Source organism: Choloepus didactylus, chromosome 10, assembly GCF_015220235.1.
Source record: "Choloepus didactylus isolate mChoDid1 chromosome 10, mChoDid1.pri, whole genome shotgun sequence".
NCBI classification, from domain to species: Eukaryota; Metazoa; Chordata; class Mammalia; order Pilosa; family Megalonychidae; genus Choloepus; species Choloepus didactylus.
The window spans coordinates 90,592,378-90,611,363 of record NC_051316.1 but is presented as its reverse complement, the minus strand read 5'-3'; the positions used below and the strand labels follow the sequence as shown (position 1 = coordinate 90,611,363).

General features: G+C 51.2%; 2 protein-coding genes across 3 annotated transcripts in view; one reads left to right on the top strand and one right to left on the bottom strand.

Annotated features, from left to right (window-relative positions):
* ABL1 (ABL proto-oncogene 1, non-receptor tyrosine kinase) overlaps positions 1 to 5,562 on the top strand; it is a 247,412-nt gene extending 241,850 nt beyond the window's left edge. The window contains exon 11 of one of the 2 annotated variants that reach the window (XM_037796930.1): positions 1,850 to 5,562. In XM_037796930.1, the coding sequence (XP_037652858.1) occupies positions 1,850 to 3,549 (1,700 nt within the window). In that variant the 3' untranslated portion in view covers positions 3,550 to 5,562. The remainder of the gene's footprint in view (positions 1 to 1,849) is intronic. The other variant, XM_037796929.1, reaches the window with a different exon arrangement.
* Positions 5,563 to 11,445: 5,883 nt separating this feature from the next.
* LOC119505773 (pyroglutamylated RFamide peptide) lies at positions 11,446 to 13,687 on the bottom strand. The gene is made up of 2 exons (XM_037798690.1): positions 13,636 to 13,687; positions 11,446 to 11,856 (listed from the first exon to the last, which is right to left on the bottom strand). The coding sequence occupies exons 1-2, from the start codon at positions 13,636 to 13,638 to the stop codon at positions 11,446 to 11,448; spliced, it is 414 nt and encodes a 137-aa protein (XP_037654618.1). The 5' UTR covers positions 13,639 to 13,687.
* Between the last annotated feature and the right edge of the window lie 5,299 nt (positions 13,688 to 18,986).

The following is an 18,986-nucleotide window of genomic DNA, read 5'->3' as shown; positions in this document are numbered from 1 at the left end:
GAAATGAAACAGAACCAGCAGAAACCTGTGGAAGAGAGCTAGTGTCCTCTCCTGGTTTCTAGGAAGAGTATCTCTCTGATACGGTCCCTTAGGCAAGCAAGGGAAATGGGATTGGATCAGGTTGGGTCTCAAGATGATATTGATAGTAATAATAGCAAAAATTTATCCATTGCTCTCTGTGTGCCAGGCTCTGTTTTGAGTTAAGCTGTTCTGACCTAGCAATTGCTCCCTAAAACCAGAGGTCTGGCTTCTACGGCAGACCAATTGAATGAAAATATCTGAGAGTTAGGCCAAGCATCTGGGTTTGTAAAAGCTCTCCCTGGGAAGCTGATAATGAACTCACCTCTAACAGACCACGGATTGTGTAAGTAGAAAGGAACAGGATAAAGCCAAATTTTAATGGAGAATTATGGTATGTTTAGCCACAGCAGAATCTATAAACTTGTGACTCTCCAATTTTTTTTAAATCATGTACCCATATTACTAAATAAAGTTGAATATGCAGCCCCTGTATTTCTATTTGTTTATAAAGAATATAAATACACTACTGAATGAGTGTATTAGGTATATTACAAAACAATACAAAAATATAGTTTTAAAAGATTTACATAAGAAATAGGTCCAAATTATATTACTTTCTTTCCACACCCCCACTGGATCATCTTGCTCACCCTGCTTTGGAGGCCATGATAGATAGACGATGCAGAGTCCTCTACCCTTCCTCCTCCTGTGAGTCGTCATGACTTCAGGCAGTTGAGCAGGAGGGAGGAGGAGAGGCAGCAGTGGAGACGTGGTGCTTATTAAAAGCCCAGTGATAAGCAATCATGTTCATTTATACCTGTCAGTATTCATCTACAGGGTATTTTGATAGGTAATCTCATGGTGAGTCAAGAGTGTCAGTTAGCTGTTGAGCACTGAAATAGAGCTGTGTGTAACTCATTAGGATTTCACTTTCTTCGCATTCTTCTACTGGATTAAAAGTTGGGGGAGGTCTTTGGCTCTCCCTGATTCAGCTGTCCTGCATGCCACCTGAAGTTAATGATAAACGCGCACTTTTACCCTGTTGGGAGTTACAGGGAACTGCCTGAGAACCGTTCTTGCAGCTGACCTCTGAGGGAGGATTCTGTTACTCACCAGTGGGGAGCCTGGCAACACCATAAAGATTTCTCGTGAACTATTATGCATATTTAAAAAATGACCATTTAAAAATTTTGGAAGATCACCCTTTCTTGTTCCTCAAGCACAGTAGCCCACTGTCCCTGAACCTCTGTGGTATGTGGCCCCTTCCCTCTCAGGTTATATCTGGTAGGAACCTTAACTGGCTGGATAGTCTCAGGGCCACAGGTTTTCATCCTTTTCTTGGCCTTGTCATTGTTTTTTATTCACCAGATAGTGGGAGTGGAGTGGGCAGGTGGGGGGCTCTGTTGTTTAAAGTAAAAAATGAGGGGATAAGGAGACAAGGGCCATTCCAGAGTTTTGTTTCTCTGTCTTCAGTGAGTGAGACTTAAGCTTTTCCAAATAATAACAGCACCAACATTTATTAAGAAATTATGTGCCAAGAGCTATGATAAATGCTCCACATTCGTTTTCTCATTTACATTCTCACAACCCTATAGATAGGTTTTATTGTCCCCATTTTACAGTTGAGAAAACTGAGGACAAAGGAAGAGAAGTCACTTGCTCAGATCTGGATAGTGCATGGCAGAGCTGGCAGTCAGACCCAGGCCTTTCATAGTCCAGAGCTCAAACTCTTAGTCACTGCTCTGTAGAGAACATGGTGGCCAGCCTGAGCTTAGCCACTCACAAGCCTTTGGCCTAGAGTTGTTAAACTCTTCTCAATGTGTTTCAGATCCTCTGGACCACGAGCCCACTGTGTCTCCATTGCTCCCTCGAAAAGAGAGAAGTCCCCAGGATGCCGGCCTAAATGAAGATGAGCGCCTTCTCCCCAAGGACAAAAAGACCAATTTGTTCAGCGCCTTAATCAAGAAGAAGAAGAAAACGGCCCCAACCCCTCCCAAACGCAGCAGCTCCTTCCGTGAAATGGATGGCCAGGCAGAGCGCAAAGGGGGCAGTGAAGAAGAGGGTCGAGAAATCAGCAATGGGACACTGGCTCTCCCAACCTTGGACACAGCCGAGCCAACCAAGTTCCCAAAGCCCAGCAACGGTGCTGGTGTCCCCAATGGAGCCTTGCGGGAGTCGGGGAGCTCAGGCTTTCGGTCCCCCCACCTGCGGAAAAAGTCCAGCACGCTGACCAGCAGCCGGTTAGCAGCCAGTGAAGAGGAAAGTGGCAGCAGCTCCAGCAAGCGCTTCCTGAGATCTTGCTCTGCCTCCTGTGTGCCCCACGGGGCCAAGGACACAGAGTGGAAGTCAGTCACACTGCCCCGGGATTTGCAGTCCACAGGAAGACAGTTTGACTCTTCCACATTTGGAGGGCACAAAACTGAGAAGCCAGCTCTGCCTCGGAAGCGGGCAAGTGAGACCAAATCTGACCAGGTGACTAGGGGTACAGTGACTCCTCCACCCAGGCTGGTGAAAAAGAACGAGGAAGTAGCTGATGAGGTCTTCAGAGACACTGCAGAGTCCAGCCCAGGCTCCAGCCCTCCCAGTTTGACTCCAAAACTCGTCCGTAGGCAAGTCATGATGGCTCCTTCCTTTGGCCTTTCCCACAAGGAAGAGGCCGGGAAATCCAGTGCCTTAGGGACCCCTGTCACAGCTGAGCCAGCGCCCCCCACAAGCAGATTGGGGTCAGGCACATCTGGAGGTGCCAGCAAGGTCCCTGCTGAGGAGTCCAGAGTGAGGAGGCATAAGCACTCCTCCGAGTCACCAGCGAGAGACAAGGGGAAATTGTCCAAACTCAAACCCGCCCCACCTCCACCACCAGCCTCTGTTGGGAAAGCTGGAAAGCCTTCTCAAAGCCCGAGCCGTGAAGCAGCCGGGGAGGTAAATGCTAAAACAAAATCCGTAGATGCTGTGAACAGTGATGTTGCCAAACCAAACCAGCTAGGAGAGGGCATCAGAAAGCCTGTGCTCCCTTCCATACCAAAGCCACAGTCATCCACCAAACCATCGGTGACCCCTGCCAGCCCAGCCCCTGCTTCTTCAACATTGCCATCAGCATCCTCGGCCCTGGGAGGGGACCAGCAGCAGTCTTCCACTGCCTTCATCCCTCTCATATCTACCCGCGTATCTCTCCGCAAAACCCGGCAGCCTCCGGAGCGGTTCGCCAGTGGCACCATCACCAAGGGTGTGGTCCTGGACAGCACCGAGGCCCTGCGCCTCGCTATCTCCAAGAACTCTGAGCAGATGGCCAGCCATAGCGCAGTGCTAGAAGCCGGCAAAAACCTCTACACATTCTGCGTGAGCTATGTGGATTCCATCCAGCAAATGAGGAACAAATTCGCCTTCCGAGAGGCTATCAACAAACTGGAGAATAATCTCCGGGAGCTTCAGATCTGCCCAGCGACAGCAGGGAGTGGCCCAGCTGCCACTCAAGACTTTAGCAAGCTCCTCAGTTCAGTGAAAGAAATCAATGACATTGTACAGAGGTAGCAGAAGCCAGGTGTCAAGCCAGCTGGAGCTGCCTGCATTGTGTGAGGAGTTACCCGTGACGGTGACTGACAAAGGACCAGTGAACCAGGAGTTTGGGCCCAAGGACTCTGTGCAAGGTGGAGCTGAGGGGCCAGTGTGGAGTACAGCCCTACTACCTACGTGTGCACGATTTGTCCACATGCACTTTCCCTCCTTAACCAGGCTCCCTGAGCCGTCTGTGTTCCCAAGTTTTATCTGTGGAGTTCCTTCTCTGTGGACTGAATTCAGGATGCCAGGGTCCCACCAGGCTCTTCCATGCATATTGCTTTGAAACTGAGTTTCCCAGGGCAAGGGGGAATGGCAGATAAGGATTTTTGTTTTCATTTTTCTTTCTGGAAGACTTCCTCTGGCTGTTTTCTCCTTCCATCTCCCCCAAGAATGAGTGCCCTGAACCTAATTAAGCCTTTTCACCAAGGATTTGTGAATAGTCACCTCTGCTCACCCCATGGAGGGAGCCTTTGCACTCAAATTTTCTTAAGCCTCATAAGGTAAAGACACATTTCAAAAACTACATCCGGAAGAAGAGTGTGCAGAGCCATTGCTGCCAGGTGGTCTGCCCTTTCACTGTTGCCTGGGGACTGTGTGCACTCACCATTTCCTCATGTGAAGGACAGCTCTTGATTTGGGGGATAAAGCAGGGTGATAAGGAAAGCCAGCCTTTGGGTCATGGGACAGGTCGGGGGAAGCTGAAGAGGACCATAGCATGGGGTCAGGTTCTTCTCATCCTCTCTGAGCCCAGTTCCTTGTTCTCTTGTGACATGCAGTGCTGGTCCTGGATAGAAAGTTTGAGTCTTAAGGGTAGCAGGCTCGCAGTCGCTGCTGAACTCCACAGCAGAATAGGGGTCAGGGAGCAGGAGACCAGGAGCTATTGGGTGAACAGCCAGTGTCAGGGCCCCGAGTTCCCATCCTTTTGTATTTCCAGGTGCCCTGCAAAAGTTCTGATTTCTGAGTTGTCTCCTGCCCTCCCTGTACTACTCTAAGGCAAAGTAGATTCTTGAAAGACCCTTTCCTTTGTGACAAGACTGTCTTCAGTTTTCCGGAGTTCTTGAAGAATTTCAAAGCTCTGCCCTTAGCACAGCCACCTCTGCTACAGAAAGAAGCCACCATTGGGTACCAGCATACAGAGGAGGAAGAGAACTGTTGGCCCCCAAAAGCCCTTACCAGGGTTAGCTGCTCTCTTGAATTTGGCAAATGTCTTTTATTTAATTACCATGAGCAACACTTAGCCTAATGTTTCTGTGGGTTTGTCAGGGATTGTTAAGAAAACCACACACAAATGAAACCCCAAAAAGTATTTCAAAGAACAGGTGTTTTGTGTTTTGTGTCATGCATTTCTTTCCTGGGGCTGCCCAGGAATAGAGCAGAGGTGCTGCAGTTGTGATTCCTGGGCAGAGGCTCCCAGGTTTCCTTGATCTTGACCCACAGCAGCTAGCTGAAGATAGGCAGGCAGCTGCCTGGGCCTCACGGCAGACCCCAAAACATCCCTGGAGATACCAGGAGAAAACCACATTTCCTGCTCCCCATGCCTTCTCATGCCTGTGACCTAGCATAGACCCTATTTTTGTGCTAATCACCTAAACTCATATTTTATTTTTCTGACAGAGATCATTTCCTCTGAATTGTTCTATGCTATCCTCACAGTGCATCACCTCTTTGCCCCTCCCCAGGCTGCTGTGTTACACAGACTGAGGGAGGTGCTAGAACACCACCAGCGGCCTTGCAGAGCTAAAGCAAAACAAAGTCCCACCCAGATTCCTTCAGACTGACTGTTTCTATGAGGTACTGGTCTCTCTCTTTCTCCTTTTTTTTTTTTTCTTTAACGTGATGTGCCACTATGTTTTGCATTTATATCTTGGTATTACACTCTTTTATAATCTTACTCTTTTATAAATGATGTGTACATAGTTTCCCAATGTCCTCCTTTCTGGAATGCCTGTGGTGTCTTTTTTTTTTTTTTTTTTTTTTTGGTCCAATACATTTTGTTTCTTTATATGACTCTGTGATTGTTGAATCCAAATCTCTCCTCTGTAGTATTTTTTAAATAAATAAGGGTTTACAACATTAGAATCTTTAGCAGATTGTTTTGGTGTATAATTCTTCCCTGTTGTGAGGAGTAATGAAATTCCTGTTTTCCTGAAGGAGCTGAAGGTTCTGTGTTGCATTTTTTCCAAACAGAACAATGGCAGGATTGCTGCGGGAGCCCCAGTTTTGCTGCCCAGCTGCCCGTGGTTATCTCGTATCCTGTGTCATTATCAGCCATTTCTCAAGCAATTTTCTTGCTCTGATCTCAAGCCCTTCCTGCACCCTTGGTGCTTATTTGCCGGCAGCCTGGGCTCTTGTCAGCATCACAGAATGGGCTGTGCCACTGTACAGGCCACATTTGACTGGCAGTGGAGAAGGAAGCTCCTGAGGGTCTGCGCTAACTTTCAGGCTGGTACAGTGTCATTTAAACAGGGAGGGGAGGTAGTGTTTTGAATTCCTTGCTGGCCTGAAAGGATTTAATACCTCCACAAGTGCATTTTTTTCCTCCTCTTTGCCTTAGAACACATGTCACTGCACTCAGCCCCAAAGCATCCCTTGTTTACTTGTCTTGACATGCTGGGTACAAGAAGTGGAGTGTACCTGCGAGGGGCCTGCGAGGGGCTGGAAATGCCACCGGGACCCCTCTCAGTGCCCCCACCAGGGAGACTGTCAGGTGGGGTGTGTTGACTCTTCCTCAGCTCTGTCTCCATTTAGCGCGAGCTGACAGCTTGGAAATTGGAAGTTGGGGAAGTAAGTAGTGCCTTCTGATAATGATACTTATTAAGCCAGCAGACTTGTCAAAGGATACAGATCCTGCTCGGGAAAGCATGTTGAAGAGTACGGTTCAGTGAAACCTCTTTACAGGAGACCTTGGTGCTGAGCACCAGGAGACGTGGGTGAAACACCAGCAGGGGACAAGAGCTGGTGATAGCCACCTCACCGTGCTCAAATTGAATAGTGGCAAGCCTCACTAGAGACCAGGTTTTCTTTCCTCTCATATCACAAAGACAAAAGCTGATGCCCAGAGTCACATAGGTCATTAGTGGTTGAACCGTATCTGGGCATTAGAGCTCCTGAGACCAGGGCTTTTCCACTGGGAACAAGGTGTTTCCTTGAGTGGTTACTCCTCAGTCTAAAAGCAGACATGGAATAATTGTAACAGTAACAACAGATGGCGAGCTTCCTTCATGTCAGACACAGGTCATTCGTGAGTCTTCACGGTAGCCCTCTTAGGGCATGTTGTTACCCCATTTTCCCACATCAACATGGTTTCTTGTCCAGAGACCCAGCTGACATGCAGTGAGGCCAGGATGCAGCCCAGCCACTTGGGCTGTGCTGGTGAACACTGGCTATACTGGAGTGCAGTGAGAAACTTCTCATCTCCCAAGTAAGAATCTTCTATGTATGTCAAGCAAGCTTAAAATTTTTAGTTTGATCTAGCCATTCTAAGACAGGTTTTTAACCTTTTTTAGGTCACATAACCCCTTGAAATCCTAATGAAGGCTGTGGATTCTAGTCCCAGAAAAATGCATATATGTCCATATGTACAAGTGTCCTGCCCAAAGTGTACCCAGGGACCAAGCCTGCCAAAGGGGGCATCAGCTACAGTTGATACTGTTATCCAAAACTATGAGCCAAGGGTATCAAAATTTTTTTAAAAATGAAACAATAAAAGCCAAAAACTGAAAAAAGTCCAGATGTTCATCAATGGAAGACAGGATAACTAAATTGTGATATATTTATGTAGCAGAATATCATACAGGAACAAGAATGAACAAACTATTACTGTACACTACAATATGGGTAAATCTCACAAACATCATGTTGCGCAAAAGAGGCCAGACTCAAGAGTAATGCTCTCAGCTTCCATTTATTTAAACAGCATAACTAGTTTCTGGTATTGGAAGTCAGGATAGAGGGTAACCCAGGGTGGAGGCGTGGGTCATGGCTTATCAGTGCACAGGGGGATCTGGGAGCAGGTAATGCTCTGTTTGTTAATCTCTGTGGTGCTGGCTAATGGATCTGTCACTTGGTAGAAATTCGTCAAACTGTACACTTAGGATCTGTACGCATTCTGGATGTGTGTGTTATACTTCGGTGATGGTTTTCTTAAAATAACAGCTCACGGGTGAACACTTGCAGCTTTTCAGGGACTACAGATGCGCTCTACATCAACACATGAAAGCCTCACACCTCTAAGAGGAGGTTCTGTCACTGTCCTCATTTGACGGTGAGGAAACAGGCTCAGAGATGTGAAGCAACTTGCCCAAGGTTAACAGCTCGAGTCTGGCCCCAGGCCTGTCTGTTCTGAAGTGTTACCCTCACCCTCTGGGCAGAACTGCTTTGATCCTGTGCAGACGGCTCAGGTGACCCCCAGAGAGCTGCGCTCCAGGGCCAGGATCCTCAACGGAAGAGAACAATCCAGGAATTGCAGCTAAACCAACTTCTCCAGATGTTTAGGATATTATATAGGATGTGTTCCTGAATTGAGTGCTCTGGGGACTCGATTTCCAAATTTTGTCTCAGTACAAGACTGACTAACCACGGTGTGCCCCTGTCAATACCAACCCTTGTCCCTCATGGTCACTTGACATCTTGGATGGGGCCCCAAGTCCAGTTAATGTCACTGACACCATGAGAAAAATCTCTGAGATATCATCTGGGAAGGCATTCCCAAGGGGCAAAGGGAGATTTGAAGTACAGCAGCACCGACGAGTGGGACGAGTGCCCTAGCTCCCTGCTTGAGGGTGGAAAGTACTTGGTTGGGGTTGGTTCTTTAATGAAATTTGTCACGCACTATCTTTGCCATTGGAGACAGTTTGGGACAAGGTGGCTTCCCTGTTGTTTACTGCGATAGCTGTCTGATGGCTTGCTGCCCCCACTAGCAGCCTCCACTTTTATTCTTAAATAATTTTTATTAATATTTCAAACATAGAGAAGAATATTCCCCTTCCATGTTAATAGCTAAAGACCTACACATCCAAAATGAAGAGTGTTTTTGTGTCTTGAGTAAATATAATGAAGAAATGCACAGGGCTCTTGGGTGGCTCTGGGTGGGAAGCAGGAGAGAGCTGCCACACAAGGCACGGTGAGCAGGAGCTGCTCCGGGGAGGGTCGTCTCTCTGCTTCCAAAGTAAATGTTTTACCAAGAGTCTCCCCTTCCCTAACCTGGAGAGTTATTTCTCTCTCAAGGAGAAAGTGGGAGCGGTGGGGCGTCATGGCATGAGAGAGCCCAGAGACCTTGACAGAAACCCCTGGGATGACAAGAGTGGGGCAGGGGGTTAAAGACTAAATTCAGCCTGATATAGTGGGAGTTGATTTAACAGATCAATGCCCTTAACAGTTTGTTCTGATTTTCAGGGTTATTGAGCTTGAATGTTCAGACAAACTGGAAAGAATAGCTTTGTTGATTTTTTTAATGATGAAAGCCTAATGACAGTATATCCACTCCTTTGAAGGCCTTTCTCCCTCCCCTCTTTTCTTCATCTCAGATTTCTCCATCGAGTTTAATGTAATCCTGTTAAATTGGGGGGGGGGGGGGAAGCCCAGCATATACCCAAAGTGTGTGTAAAGATATGCAGAAGTAGCTCAGCACTGATATCCTCCAAAGTTTATTCATCAGTGAGCAGGAGAGCAGCTCCTTTCCCTAAGAGTATAGAAAAGTCAATTGCAGGGTCTGTGGGGACCTTGCTCCAGGGCATCCGTCCCTCTGTCACTGGTCTTTCTTTGGTCCATTGTGTTTCACTCAGTTTTTCTTGAGTCTGTTCACTGGCTTCTTTGTGTGGATGCATTAAGGAAAGTGTTGCTCCAGGTTCCTAACCTCTCTTTAAAAACAAAGCGTATGTGAGCACACACGGGTGAGAGTATTGGTCAGGATCCTACTTGCTTTGTACATTTGTGGCGTGACGTACACTCTGGGTGCTAGAGTTGTCCCTTATAGACAAACCGAAGCTAGTTTTCTTAGAGCTTTGCCCACCATGGTTTGAGGGCTGTTTCCCTCATTAACCAATAGACAATGACCCCGGGGGTGTGTCCATCCTGGTCAGTGTCACATTAGCAGGCGGTGGCAGCCTCCCTCTGCAGGAGGCATTCTGAAGATCCCTTCCTCACATGGGGTGGGAGGCCAAAGAGAATGTGTGTGCCTCCCAGACTCTGTGCCATTGTCTTGTTTGCAACACAGCAGCCTCAAGGCCCAGAACACATGCCAAAGCACAGGGGAACCCTCAGTTTTTGTGTAAGAACAAGCGAGAAGCTCCAAGAAAAAGCAGCTTACTCTAATATAAGGTGCTATTCTGACTCCTGTGTTCCTCTCCCATCTTACTACCTTTATTTCTACTCCCCAGTCAGCTTGGTTCTTTTGTGGCTCAGATCTGTCACCCCTTAACGAAGTGGCTTTCTCACTGCCGGGGATTGAGAGCTGCTACTGGGGAATGCAGGTCGCTAATAGAATGGAAAACACTGTGAAATACTCTGAGGTGCCAAGCTGTGCCCAGCCTCGTGTGGTTCTAAAAGGCTAATAAAAATCCACCAATTAATTGTGACAGCTCAATGGAAAATTATTCAATTGTGAAGAGGGGCAAGCTGCAGCTCAAAAAGAGGAGGGGAGTTGTTGCTATAGGAACGTCAATAAGCCCTCGTCTCAGCAGTCAAAGCCCATCCGGGTTTGAGCAGTATCAGACGGCTGTGTCTGACATGGGATGGGACGCAGGAGACACTAAAGCAGGGTTTGAAATAGATGCTCTGCAGCCACCTCAGGCTGAGCGCTGGCTTTCCCCAGGGTGGAGAAGTTGTTTTCCAAATGCTTCTTGCTCTGAGGGAGCCAGTGAAGGAGCATTCAAGTGAAAGAGAAAAATACACCCTGTATTGTGTTTCCCTACACCTTTTGACCATGGGTATTTTACCAGCTGCCAATTAAGGGGGTGCTCAGAGAGGTGTGCGAATATGCAGCAGAATTCCCATCTCCCCAAAGTTAAGGCATTTACATCTCAGGACAATGAAGTTCCCAGGGCACGGGAGACCTGTAGTTGAGTCAGGTGAGCTTTCCATTATGGTTTTGCTGTTGATACAACTTTTATTTCAAAAGATACACACAACACATTCATATTTGGAACATTTGAAATGCAACCTTGCTACAGCGAAAATGTATTCCTTCCTAGTTCATCTCCCAGGAGGCTTTGGACTTGGCAAACAGTACCGCAGAGAAGGACAGTTATCAGAAGGGGATGGGAAGCCAGTTCAGAATGGCACCTCCACACCAGAGCAGTGTTTTCTTGCCAGAAGGATTTTGTGTTAATGGGATAGAGAACAAGATTTTATTTTTCATTTTTAACTTTCAGAATCATACTCTGTACCCAGTGGAATGTATTCATTGCTTTCTGGATGTCAGCTACAGACGTCCCTATGGAGACTATCAAAACTTTGATTACCCCACTATAATCACTCAGTCCACCTACCCTCAACTGGGAGCTGGCACAGCCAGCTCTGCCTATTCACATTCATTGCCAAAATCCCTCCTCGGCTACCTGCCCCTGGGGCCAGGGGACTGCTCAGAATCAGACCACTCGGGGAAGGAGGGAGGCTGAGCTCCTTGGCGGCAAGTTGGAACAGCAGCACTTTTTTCTTAACCAGGATACAACTTGCTTTTTGGTCACCTTTTTTGCACCATCCAGTTTTCAGCAAAGTTGGAAATTAAAAGTAAGCACCCACCTAACTGACCTACTGCTAATGAGTCATTATAATAATACCTAAGTCCTTCTGAAGGCTGGAGTGAAAACAGATGTGGGGTGGAGGACAGGGCATCCATGGGAAAACCTTTTCCAGGATGTTATGACCCCTTCACCGCCGGCCAAAACGGAAGCTGAAGCCGCCTTTCTTCCTGCTGTAGCCATTGAGCTCTTCAGCCAAGGTCCCCAGTGGGCCACTTGCCTTCTCGCCATCGGCTGGAAAGAAGCTGGTGGCTTCACTGCCATCGTCCTGCCTCCCAAACCGGAGCCTGAAGCCAGAAGGCTCTTTGCCAGACGTCTGCAGCTCCTTGGCTAGGATGAACAAGGCGTGTGGCTGTGAAGCTCTCAGCCACTGAGAGAAGCCCCACAGGAAGTTGGGTTGGTACCCCTGGGCCAGGTCAGCCCAGTTCATTTTGGCTCTGATGCCACCCATGGTGTCTGCTGGCTCTTTTCTGTCCACTCGAGGGAAGCAGGCACCCAGCGGCAGGAGGAGGAGGTAGGACAGGGAGTAAGGGCGTATCATCTGATCCAGAGGAAGAGAGGGGAAGAAGTTACAGTCTATACACGTGGGCCATACACAACAACTTGTCAACAAGGCCTGGGCCGCCATCAAAGGCATACTTCAGTGAGTGTGGGGAAGTGTTGCTGGGTTAGGGGACCAAGCCTTTACTTTCTTAGCAGGCTCAGTTGCTGATTGCACCAATTAGGCCGGTTCTCACTCCCCTGAAATCCCCTGGATTTGGCTGCCTTGGCAGCTTAGCACTATAATACCACAGCTGCTAGGAATGGCTTATAACAGTGTACAGAGTGCCCCTGGAGAGCTGAGTGAATTTGGGTTCATTTTTCTTTCATTATAATTATTGGCTATTGACTCTTGGGCCATATTGTCTCAGAGCCCTTGGGTAAAAAGTTAAAAGCATCAGTCTCTCTTAGTTTTCAACTTGATAAGAAATGGGTCTAACTAATCTGTTTAGCTGGGACACTCTGATAATATCTTTTTAATGTGGAAACAAATTGCTCCTGAGACCAGGAAGCAGATTTGCTGGCCCTCACCTAACTCATAGAGCCCCTTCCGGGGAGGAGCCTGGGGATGTGGCGAAGGGCGGACTGTCCCTTATTGAGCTGGAAGCTTTAGGCACACAATTGCACTTCATCTTCACAATAAACTTAATTTGTAGGTACTGTTTTTCTCACTTTTCAGGCAAGAAAACTGTCAGAAAGGCTGGGAGATTCTGTCCGTGTCACACAGCGAGGATGTGGAGGCACTGGAATTCATGATTCTAATGGCCAAAGGGCTCCTTGGTGTGCTAGCCCAAAGCAAAATGCCTTCCATACTTACCTTATGCAACCCTCACAGGAGGGTGTTACTGTGTCCCCATTTTGCAGAAGAGGAATCAGGCCCTAAGAGATGAGGTGACCAGCCCAAGCTCTCATGACTTTGTAAGTGGCAGAGCTGGAATTTAAGCCCAGGTCTAATTGGGCTTGCCTCTGGAATGCATGCTCTAAATTGCTAGTCTATACCACGTAGGGTGGTCCCTCGGGGATTTGAAACAGAAATTGAGCTTCCCGGAATGCCTCTGTCTCAGCAATAATTGCTGCCTTCCCTCACAAAGGAAGCCTTTTCGGTAATGACCATGGGTGAGTCGGAGCTGGCTTGTCCTCTGAGGAGTAGAGCTGAGACTAGAATAAAGAAAGCAGGTACTGATGAAGACAGGGCAGGGCTTCCCAGAGCTCTTTCCAGAAATGGTTCCCCTGAAAACATTTCAAAGAATTGAGCTCAGCCAGAAAGCTTCATAAAGAATAAAAGCAGCTCTTCTTCTCAAACCCAGTCCAGCCTTCCTGAGCCCTTCTGGGCCCTCAGGACTGGAGCAGTCTCTTGCCTGCTACGGGGGAAAGCCTTTCCACCAAGGCCTGGGCAGAGGGGGACGAAGGGCAGCTGTTTGCACAGGGAGCAATTCACCCTAGTGGATGAGTCGGCCCTGGGGCTGGCCCATGGTTCTTGAGAAAGGAGGCATCTTAGTGCAGAGCAGGAAGTGGCCCTTCTCCCCTTTGGGGATTTTGGGGGAAGGGGGTGCAGGTCATGGACCCTGTTTAAGCCCCAAGTCCAGGATGTGGCAGGAAAAGTATAGAATGGGAGACCAGGGTTCTAGCCCTGGCTGGGCAGTTTTGGACTGTCGGCCCGGCCCTGGGCTGTTTTTAAGGGGAGGGCTGGTCCCCATCTCTCCGGCCCTTCCCAGCCCTGAGGTTCTGAGTCCCCTCTGCCTGCCTGCGTCCAGCTCCTGGCTGGAGCAGCTGAACTCACCATGCTGCTGCGCCTTCTCTCCAGGTTGGATGGTGGGTCTCTGGGCTCTGGGACTGGACAGGAGCCTCTCCTCTGGGTTTCTTGTCCAGGAAGTGTGGCTCCTGGGTTCTCCCTGCTTTAAGTAGGCCTTGTGGGTGTCCTTGCCACTCATGCAGTCTGATTGCTGAACATTCCAGACTCTGGGATTCCATTGGGGACACTGGTGGTGAAGGAGTTGGGAGCGGTGCTGATTAGACTGATAAAAAACTCAACACAAACACGATGTGCTCTGATGAGGGGACAGATGGGGCTGCCCTTCGCCCAGCAGGCTGCCTCATTTGGAGAAGTGTTGGCAGCATCATTAACTTTGAATTGCGGGCACTGGAGCCTCGAGTGCCTTGGAGGAGGCACTGAGGCCCGTGTTTAATAACCCTGCCCTTGTTGAGTTGGCTGCACTCTCCAAGAGGACCTGGAGCGCGTGGGTGTCCACACCTTACACACTTCCTGCCGGCCATCCTGGCCTCTTTCCTGGTGAATCCAGTGATAGTCATTCACTTTTAAGTAAGGTGAAAAGTTGTTGCTTTCATGCTGCATTTCACCTGCTCCGGGGCCTTACGAGAGGCATCCAGGGCTGAGAGGCTGAGCCGGTCAGTGGGAGGGTGTGGAAAATGGGGGCACAGAGCCACCCTGCTGGCAGCAAGCACTTCCCCCAGCACCAGCAGGTTCCTTTATTCCTTAGAAGGTAAGCTCTGTCCTTCCCTTCACATCTGCCTTTCCCCCATGCTTGGCTCAGTGCCTGACGCCTATTTGGAAAAGGATGGACAAGCCACTGTCATCTACACTCCTGCTCTCCAGCAGGCTGGCTGGGAGTGGGCACCTTCATCTTTCTTAACATCATCGGAGAGTGATCACACCTGCCTCTCCGGCCGTGGGATTGGCTCTCCTAGCTCAGTGCTGGAACTTAGTAAGCGCTGCGTCAAGTTTCCCTCTGTCCCTGGGAGAGCCACCAGCATTCACTGGCCACGGGCCACGCCCAGGTGAGTTCACTGGCTAGGATGGGAAACGTGTTTTTCCTTGCTCTGCATTTCCAGAGTGGAGTGTGGGGGCTCTAGGAGAGCGAGCTGTGGGCCCCACATGTCCCACCCCCGTTATTGGGGACCACCATGGGAAGCTGCCTATGGGATCTGCTCTGGCCCCTGGGGGCCTCTCCAGCTCTGCAGACAGCCCTGGGGCGTGGCTGCTGACCAAGGACCTTGCTCACTGTGATGCCGACGTTTCAGTGTACCCACCCCATGATAAATTCAAAGTCTGACGTGTCCTTCCTCCTACTCTGTGTGTGATCACATGGTCACAGCAGCTCCCCTCGGGTCTGCTCCAGGCACAGGCAGGTCCGTGCAGCTGAGTGAGGATGGGAGAGCACACAGCTTCTTCACCAAGGGAAAGAGGATGGGGGCCAGGGGTGAAGCAGGAGCCTGCAGTGGGGGCTTCCTGGGATGCCAAGGCTGGGGCTCTCTGGCTGGTCCAGCAGCCTGTGGGCCCCAAGATGTATTCCCAGTCCCCAGCCGCTCCTCCACCACTCAGCCCGGGCCCCACTGGGCCTGTGCTCGGGGCATCCTGCCTTGTGTCTGGGGAGCACCTGTGGGGAGACCAGCAGGAGGTGCTAAGACGCCAGCCACCAACACTCCAACACTAAGCCCCCAGCCTCTGCTCTCCTTTTGCTGTTTCTTGCCTGCCTAGACTTTTCCTCTGCTGAGCAGGTGTTCTGTGAGGCTGTGGCCACCCTGGAATTGTCGGAGGGCAGCTGCTCAGACCAGGCCAAGAACTGAGCACAGAGGACTTTTCTCCAGTCCCCAGGGGGCCTTCACCCAACTGACCTGTCACCTGTGCCCTGTGGGTGCTGTGGGGAGGGACTGGAAACCCTCCACAGGCCTTGACCCCAAGCAGGGTGGACGCAGGAATAGAGACAGCTGTGACATTGCTCTTCCCCTCCCCAGTGATCTGAGGAAGGGGTGGGGTGGGGAGCTGAGGCTCAGAGGAGTCAAGTGCATGGAGGTGGAGGAGCAGACCTCGACACCCCCTCCCATGCGCGGCACCCCAGCTCCATGTGCCCAGCCGAAAGCTGGGTGAGCGTGGTTCTTGTTCCCCGATGGTCTCCCCATTGGCTGGAATGGAGAGAGCAGAGCCAAGAAAAGGGCAGGCAGCCCACGGGTTGATTTGGGGCCCCTTCCTTGGGCTGCATTCCGGCCTCCTTCAGAGAATAAGAGGAAGAGGTCTTCCTGGGCAGAGTGGAGCAGAGGGTATGCCCGTCTGCCGAGCAGGGTGAACCCCAGAGCCGTGCCGGCCCGACTGGTTTCCATCATCATGGCTGGGACGCTGAGCTGCTCAGTGTTCCCTCCTGGCTCCATTCCCCTCAGCCCCGCACGCGCGCGTGTGTGTGTGTGTGTGAGACGAGTGGCATAGTTAGTGCTGGTCGGTGGGGAGAGAGGCTGCTGTTGGCCATGGGGTGCAGCCCACAGTGGGACACTAATGCACAGTGAGGCCTTGAGCCGATGCCCTCTCTGCCTCAGTTTCCTTGTATGTAAAATGTGAGGATTGGGCCCTGGTTCCCAAGTTGTGTTCTGCAGTATTCCTCGGACAGCTGTGGAGGGTGAGGCCTGTCGAACCCTCAGGCCTTCTGCCTCACCCCCAGGGAGCTTCACTTGGCTCTGATGGACACACTGGACTCCAAGGAAAGTTCTGCTGTGGAAGCAACTACTGTCTGGGTCGCTGGGACCCCTGCCTGGACTGAGGACCTTGGCTCTCTCTGCAAAATGGCCACAGAAAGTCCAGAGTATTGGATGCTGGTTTGGGGTGGGGGCAATGTGAGGTTCCCGAGGGGATGAGTATGAGGAGGCCCCCCATAGAGCCCACCTATTCCTCAGCCCAGCTTCAGGGCCCTCACCCCCAACCCCAACCCCTTCTGGGTACTGGTCATGGAGCCAAGGCAGATTTGGTACCAAAAAGATTTGGTGATTCAGGGGGCTTGCCACCTGCCCTCCAGGCACCTGGCCTGAAAGATTGTTTTCAAATGCACTTCCTTGGATGCTCTAAGCCTCTGGGCTCCCCCCAGGAAATAAGCCCCCAACTCCTAGCAGGTGGAGAGTGGTGACAACTATGCCACTGCTTCTGTCACCACCGAGTCACTGGGCCTCCAGCAGCAACTGATGGGCAGGGTCTGGGTTCCCTGAAATTTCGGGGATGGCTGAGGCTGTGTCAATCAGAGAGCAGCAGGATTCCTTCGGGGCCAGCTTTGAGCACAAAGGCCTTTCGTGTCGTCAGGGCAAATCAGGGGCGGTGGTGGTGAGGCCTGCGTGCAGAGGCAGCTGGGGGTGGGGGAAGCCACCCAGGTGTAAGGTTCCCTGGGTCAGGGCAAGTCCCAGGTGTCCAAGCTGACCAGCAGCCTGGGCTCGGTGGGACCCACACTTGTTTTGAGAGAGGAAGCCGAGACTCCGAGAGGGCAGGGTGGTACCGCCTGGCTGCGCTAAGCCCAGGCCTCCTGACCCCACTCTGGGGCCTCCCCCTTCTGCCTGCCCTTTGGCCACATGTCAGCCTCCCTGGAACTGGTTCATGTCTGTCTTGGCCACATACCAGCTGTGACCTGGGGCAAGTCCCTTCACTCTCTGAGCCTCCATTTCTCCCGTGAATGGGGATGTCAGCCATGCCCACATCATCCAGGTGCCGTAAGATTCTTGAAGGCAGAGCAAGGTGGGCGCGGGCTCCCTGCTTCAGCAGTGCTGGCTGCTGCCACTGCTGAGAGCCCAGGCCGTGCCCTCGTGGGAAGGATGAGCTTCTTGGGGTCTTTTAGCAACTGTACTTCCCTCTCAGAGCTGAGCCCTCCTTGCCATGGGAAACCTCTTCCTGTGCAGTATTATGCATTGTTTGTGGCTAAACCACAAGCACCCCTAAGAGGGGTAGCACTGTCAGCTCTAAGAAGCTCTGCGTGACTGAGTCTGTTGACTTTTTCAGATTGGCCCAGTGAGCCTGGCACCAGGGCAGCTTCCTGCAGAGGGAACTCCTGGGGTGGGTGGGGGTAGGGATTCGGTGGTGGCAGGGGGGTGCTGGGGCAGGGTTCCCCCTCTGTAACCTCCAGAGGCCTGGCACAGGGGTCCCTGGGCATCCCCAGGTCTGCCCCTCAGACCCCGTGAGTTCAGTATGGAGCTGACAGGTGACGAGGCAGCAGGGCAGGAGGGCCTGGTCAGCCTTCACGGAGCAGCCTCGGGAAGCAGCTCCTTCTGGACATTCTCTCCCACGGGCCCGGATGCTCCTGACAGGGCGGACTGTTTCATGGTCATACCTTGGTCCCTAGTGCCCCGCTCAGGGCTGGTCCAGAGTAGGTGTTGATCTTTTATTGGCCTGTGTGTGTGTGTTGGGTGGGTGGGAGGGGTCTTGCCCTGGCATCTGTCTTTTCTGTCTCCTGATGATGTCCCTTGCCCCCAGCTCCTAGGAAGGGCCAGGTCTCCATTTGCCTTTGCTCAACAGGTTGTAGGCGAGTCCTCATGTTGATGTGTGCTGTTTGGAGGTACCCAATGGTCCCCCCAGCCCAAAGCTCCCTGTTAGTGGGGAGCAGGGCAGAGGACAAGAGTCACCGGACGAGGACACAAATGGCCACAAGACAAAGTAGCATGAGACCACAGGCTGGGCTGAGGGTGGGAGAGCACAGGGCTTTGGGGAACAAGACCAGGGCTTGCCAGGGGCAAGAGTGGCATGAGGGGCTCTACGTTGTCAGGCAGGGGATGCCACGGGAGGGTTTTCGGCAGAGCAGGGGCAGGGTCTGTGCTGCTCGGGGAGAGCTTGCTGTCACATACAGATGGAGTGTGGTTGGACACCGGGGCCCTGCCAGGATGCGAGGGGATGGGACCTGGACAAGGAAGCAGCTGTGGAGGTGGGAACAAGGAGCAGATCCAGAGCAATTGAGAAGGTTGAATCCCCAGGACCAGGTGGTGGCCAGGTGGGAGTGGAGAGGAAATGGGAAGTCTGGGGATCCAGGAAACAGCAGGAGCTACAGATGTTGCAGCTTCCGGTCACAGATGATTCACTATGATGAGAACTTTGGGTGCCTGGAGGGGTGGCCGAGGCTGGAGAGGTGACTTGGGGCCACCTTAGGGTGGACATCCAGGTCCAGGAGACACATGGCAGGTGAAGCAGCAGATCCTGACAAAGGGCTTTGGGGACAGGCAGGTGGTGTGAATTCCCATCAGGACGCGGGTGGGTCCCTCCTTTTGGACACTGACAAGCATTTTGTGAGAACAGGTGGCCACGGTCAAGTGTTTGGGAGATGCTGGATCAAAGAGCCATGCCGGTTCTTTTCCCAAAGGAGCCACGAACCTGCACCC